The sequence below is a fragment of the Porites lutea genome, chromosome 1 (genome assembly GCF_958299795.1).
Source record: "Porites lutea chromosome 1, jaPorLute2.1, whole genome shotgun sequence".
NCBI lineage: Eukaryota > Metazoa > Cnidaria > Anthozoa > Scleractinia > Poritidae > Porites > Porites lutea.
In genome coordinates, this window is record NC_133201.1 from 41627587 (window position 1) to 41632851 (window position 5265).

The 5265-nt window shown below is 36.9% G+C and overlaps 1 protein-coding gene across 1 annotated transcript; it reads right to left on the reverse strand.

Annotated features, from left to right (window-relative positions):
- Positions 1-1689: 1689 nt before the first annotated feature.
- LOC140951235 (uncharacterized) lies at positions 1690-4297 on the reverse strand. Its single transcript, XM_073400470.1, has 3 exons — positions 4187-4297; positions 3050-3209; positions 1690-2215 (listed from the first exon to the last, which is right to left on the reverse strand). The coding sequence occupies exons 1-3, from the start codon at positions 4283-4285 to the stop codon at positions 2127-2129; spliced, it is 348 nt and encodes a 115-aa protein (XP_073256571.1). The 5' UTR covers positions 4286-4297; the 3' UTR covers positions 1690-2126.
- Between the last annotated feature and the right edge of the window lie 968 nt (positions 4298-5265).

The following is a 5265-nucleotide window of genomic DNA, read 5'->3' on the forward strand; positions in this document are numbered from 1 at the left end:
AACCTCGAGTTGCATTTGGGTTGCCATAACTGTTGATTGAGTTATTTTTACATTGGTATGCCTGTGGTGCGGACGGACGGACGGACTTTTGGGCGTACGGTCACATGATTACCAAAATTTCTCGGATGGGTATATTACCACATTTTCTTAGGTTTGAGGCTACTTCTACATATTTAGAGCAAAACAATTTGCCGTCTGTGCCCTTTCAGTATATAAGGCTAGAATTTTCCCGGCGGATGATCGGCTATTCAAAACCATACTCTTCCAGACACTGTTAATAATGGTAGATTCAAAGACATGGCGACCCGCGATCAGGGATTCTTTATTTTATCGGAGCTTGAACGTCGGCGGACGGGGAAAGAACAAGATGAGAAGGACCGCCTGTTCGCAAGGTTAGAAAAACTTTGGGGGGGAGGGGGGGAGGTTAAAGCCCCGAAAGGCTAGCACTATTCTTAACACATTTGCCACCAGTTAGAGGCTCAAAAAATAATATGTTCAAACATTGATAGTATCCTCTAAAGTTAGTTCTTTCCATATTACGAGAAAAAGGGCGTGTGCTTCGGTTCTACTGTTTTAGACTTCCTAGACACTTTTTGCGACCGGGTACCCGACAAATACAATGTTAACTCTATGAAAAATAATTTTTCACAAATTATTCGAGTAGTTCACTGCACAGTCTTCATAATTGAGTCTTTCTATTTTTTGTAGGGGGGAAGGGACAAAGGGGAAGAATTAATTCTTCAAAACAAACTGGCGTTGACCAAATTTGGACGATGCTAAATACACAATCGATCAACCTCGCTTCCAGACGTCGCAGCCCAGCTGTTTATTCACGAGTGAACTAAAAGAAAATGGCGCTTACGCGGCTGTCCGAAAACGAAATAGCTGAATTTCTGACTAAAACTGAACGGAAGGAAAGCAAGAATACGCAAAACATATTGCTAGATTGAAATTATCTACCTGTTGAGGAGTATCTGCAAGAAAAAAAACCTATGTTTATATCCTGAAACTGTGCCGAAAAATGAGGCAAAGTTCAGAAGAAAGTCTACGAGGAGGTAAGCTTTTTAAGAACTTAAAAATATTTTCAATAAATAATAAAACAAGCTGTCCCAGTGGCGCCTAGTCTAAGAATATTGTCTAGGGAAAAGAGCGGGATAGGTAAACTGAAAAAATGCTCCATAATCATACTCGCTGATAATAAGAACCGCCCGGCTTTAAGAAAGGCGGGATATGAACATCTTAGCAGAACTCCAAAACAGAATTTTAGCGCGCGGAATATATAAGTATAGTGGAAGACATTACAGCGACTACTCGATCGAGCACAAAAATGAAGATCGAAATTTGCTTCTTTTCCCGTGCAGGATGCTAGCTTATACGCATTAAAAGTTTGAAGAGAACTGAAGAGGTGTTGACCCTGAACCCTTAATACACGATAAGTAACAAACAAGCCAAATGCGGTGTTATAACTTATAAGTGGCTTTATTTACTATTTCTTCCATGTTTATTCGTTGTTTATCTATTTGCACCATTTAAAATGAGTATCTAAAATTATGTATCACAAAAGAAAAATTCGTTAAGAATTCATGTTCAGTGTTTTATGAAACTGTGCAACGTCGATACAGCGCTAAAATCAAGTATTTTTGTCAGTTGGCAACTTACTGTGCGATTTCGGCATTGTGGCAAGAACACTTATCGTCACATCAATGAAATTTTGTTTGAGAACTTTTACATTTGTCAATGATTTGTGAGTGAGGTTTTTTCGCCTTTTGTTTCCAAACCATCGTCATTTTTTAACTGCCAGTACTGTATAAAAAAGGAAAAGCAAAAAGGCGAAGAAAGAGAGATTTGAGATCGAATTACCATAAAATGGCTCTGTTAACGCTTTTTAGCTTTCGCGTCTTAACTTGTCCAACAAAATTTGTTACAAAAAGCTTAACAAACAAAAATAAGTAGCGTGCATGTCTAATATTTTCATTTGTGTTTTGCTCTGTTCTTTTTCTGCTCGAAAATCAATAGCGTTATCCTAAATCGACCGATTGAAGTTTTTACTGGATCATATTTATCTAATCACCACTAATGCCTTAGTATAATCTTAGCCACTTTAGTTTTAAGGCTGTTTATTAGCCTTAAGTACAACGCACCACACAAACATTCCAACAAAAGCTGCCCGAGCACCTTCTATAGCAAATGCGGAAACACAAGGCACGTTTTGTTCCTTTAAAATAAAGCAAAAAAAATTGTTAGATTGTCATTATGGATTATGATGCTGATAGTAAAACAGGTTTTAAAAATCATTTCTGATCGGCGCGCAAGCAGCAAATCTGACTACACATTAAAAAAAAAAAAGATCTCCACTGTTATTTACCCTAGCTTAAAAAGCTATACCTCATTTGAAAGGGCATACAATAACCTTTCGAGAAAAAAATTATATTTTGCCCTCTGCAAGCCCATAATAATTCGCTTAAATTTTTTACAAGATATATATTCTTACAATTTAGGCATTAGCATTTAAAGATGAAAAAAAATGTGCACTAATGTTGCTTGGACTGACCTAAAAGCTTAAAAGAAAAATGTTTCTCTAGTTATCCAGCAAAACAGACCACCAATCAGCTTAAAAACATTGCAGATGATTTAGTCTTTTTTTTTTTTTCCTGATGCAACCCTATTATGCAAATGAGGCTAAGACCCTCTTTGCATACTTCGCTGTCACCTCGTGCTGAGAGTTTACTCACAGAAAGAGTCTGTTATCTTCAAGTCAAGCTAAAACCATCTAATTTGGTGGCAGTCGGAAGTAACGCAATTTTTTTACAATTTTTCTCACTTATAGGGCCACACGGTTCTCTAAAGTATAACGAGCGAGTAAACTTCTACAAACGACTGAGGCGTGGTTATTATCGGTACTAAGCTAGAGCGTAATTTAGTTGTTTTGTCTTTGTGTTTGCTGTTGTTGTTTCTACCACTGTTACTGACTGTTGTCAGATAGGCTTATCTACTCTTAAAATATATCGATATATAATTTTTTACTTGAAGCAACATCTGTTTTACTTACGCTGGGCCGGGAGGCTATTCTGCTTGATACGATAAATGGGCAACTTAGCACACATGGCGGCCATTTCATCACTCAGGAACGTGCGGTCATTGACAGTACCAACAACAGCATATTCAGTCTCCCCTTGTGTCTCTGCCCGGCTGCTACCCTGATTCCATTGCTGAAGGGAAAATAGCAAATATGATTACGACTGATTAAGTTGGGAAAATACTGTGACCGCGAATAAATAAATTCATTATATGGGACTATGAGTTCATTCTGCACAAGGAACCCTTTTCTTCATTGGCAAGTCTCGATCTTTGTCTGTTCCTACGGGGTGATTTCCATTGCCGTGTAATTTTTATGTGGTTTCCCTCGTATATTTTACGTGTGTAAATAAAATAGAGACCAAAGAGAAATTAATTTAACAGCACATTTGTACCGTCGTGACCAACTGAAGTTTTCCCTTAACTTGACGTTTTCAATTTCTGTTAATCATATCTGCGCAAAAATAATTACTTTCATGTCAAGTTTATCCTTAAGAATTACTGAATTAAGTAGTTTTGATCTGTCTATTTCCAATTAGAAATGTGAACTTAAATCTGACTTTTCCAGTTTGCCGTAAAAGTGCGGGTCTAATTCTTACTATGAATAGTCGCCAATTACATAGAAGTTGGTTCTCGCTTATCATTTAAAATTATTATTTGTGAAAAATTTTACAAAACAGAATCAAATGCTAAAAAAAGGTGAAATACTACACAATTTAGCCCTCACACAATTGAAAACTAATCAGTTTCCACACCAGTTGAACATGCATGGTCAGGCTTAATATTGCGGCCATTTTATATGGGGTTACAGTTCCCCAGCAGTGGATAAATATTTAGTTCAAAGAACAGCGATATCGCGTCAACATGCACATCTAAAGGGGTGAAAAACAAACAGACAAAAGTAGATTCAATGCCAACAAAATGTAATAGCTCTTCCCAATATTACTAGATGTAGATGATAGCTAAAAAAATATAGTATATAGTGCAGTTTAGCTATATATCACTGACTTTAGAAAATAAAGTTAAAAACTGGTAGTATTTATCATTGAAATACTCGGCTTAAGTTGAAGCCTAGATGTAGTAAACAATCTTTTCTTGAAAATGTAATTACCGTTTCAAGTAATCTCTTGAGGTCAGCAGGCTTTGGTTGATTGTCAGTGGAGTCACTTAGAAAACAAGCTCTCTGATTGGACATTCGGTGCATGGCCATGTTCTATGCAAATAGACAAAAATGACAACAGTTACGTACATATGTACTTGAAAAATAATTTTTATTTTTTAAGAGATTATTTAGTGCAAGGGGTGCATAGCTTTATACAAAACTAATGGGGAAAATCAGGGAGAGAGAGAGAAAGATAGAGAGAGAAAGAGCAGTTAAAGTAGCCGTCATTCTGTAAAGAAGAAAGGGAAGGAAAAATCGAAGGAAAGAAAGAGGAAGGAAGGAAGGAAGGAAGGAAGGAAGGAAATGGGAAAGAAAATGTAAAAGAAACGAAAATAAGGCTGTTTTTAACATAAGCCATGCCAAATTTCAATTTCCTCACCTGTTTGAAATCATAAACAACATCGACATCTCCTGGGGCATCGGGACTGGTGTCGCCATTACTGGGGATGTGGAAAGTTTCCGTTCCCTTTTTGGTGTCGATTTTAATAGTTTCGTCTAGATCTTTAGCTCCATCCTTGACTTTAACTTTGTACTCTGAAACCTTATCGTTCAAGGTAAAAAAGAAATAATAATAAAATAAATACATCATCATCATCATCATCATCATCATCATCATCATCATCATCATCATCATCATCATCAGAGTATCATCAAAAATAATCAGAGTATCCACTATTCCACCTATTTGGAACGTTGCGAGGCCTTGCAAGAATGTTTACACGAAGAAATTCATCAGTAAAGTTAGGAATCACCTTGTACAGGGCAATAGGGTCAATAGGGACTATCATGGGAAAAAAAAATTAAAGCTGTAATTTTCGAAATAGTCATTCTGAAGCTTAAGATTTTGGCCATCCACTGGTTTACAAGGCCGACAAGCATTCGTGTTGCGGACACATACATAGACGTGGCATTGGAAAATTGAGATGTTCGAGTTCTCTTTAAATCATTTGAAAACCAGCGCTACTCGCTGCCCGTTTTTACAAAACTAATGCAGAAAAAGCATTCAGCTACAGAGTATCATTGGTTTA

What these genes read in the sequence shown, in the direction of transcription:
- LOC140951235 (XM_073400470.1), bottom strand. Translation starts at nt 4,285, where the DNA reads ATGGCCATGCACCGAATGTCCAATCAGAGAGCTTGTTTTCTAAGTGAC. An exon ending in TCAAGAGATTACTTGAAACG is followed by an intron (nt 3,210 to 4,186) that starts GTAATTACATTT and finishes TTTTCCCTTCAG; the next exon opens with CAATGGAATCAGGGTAGCAG. An exon ending in GAATAGCCTCCCGGCCCAGC is followed by an intron (nt 2,216 to 3,049) that starts GTAAGTAAAACA and finishes TTTATTTTAAAG; the next exon opens with GAACAAAACGTGCCTTGTGT.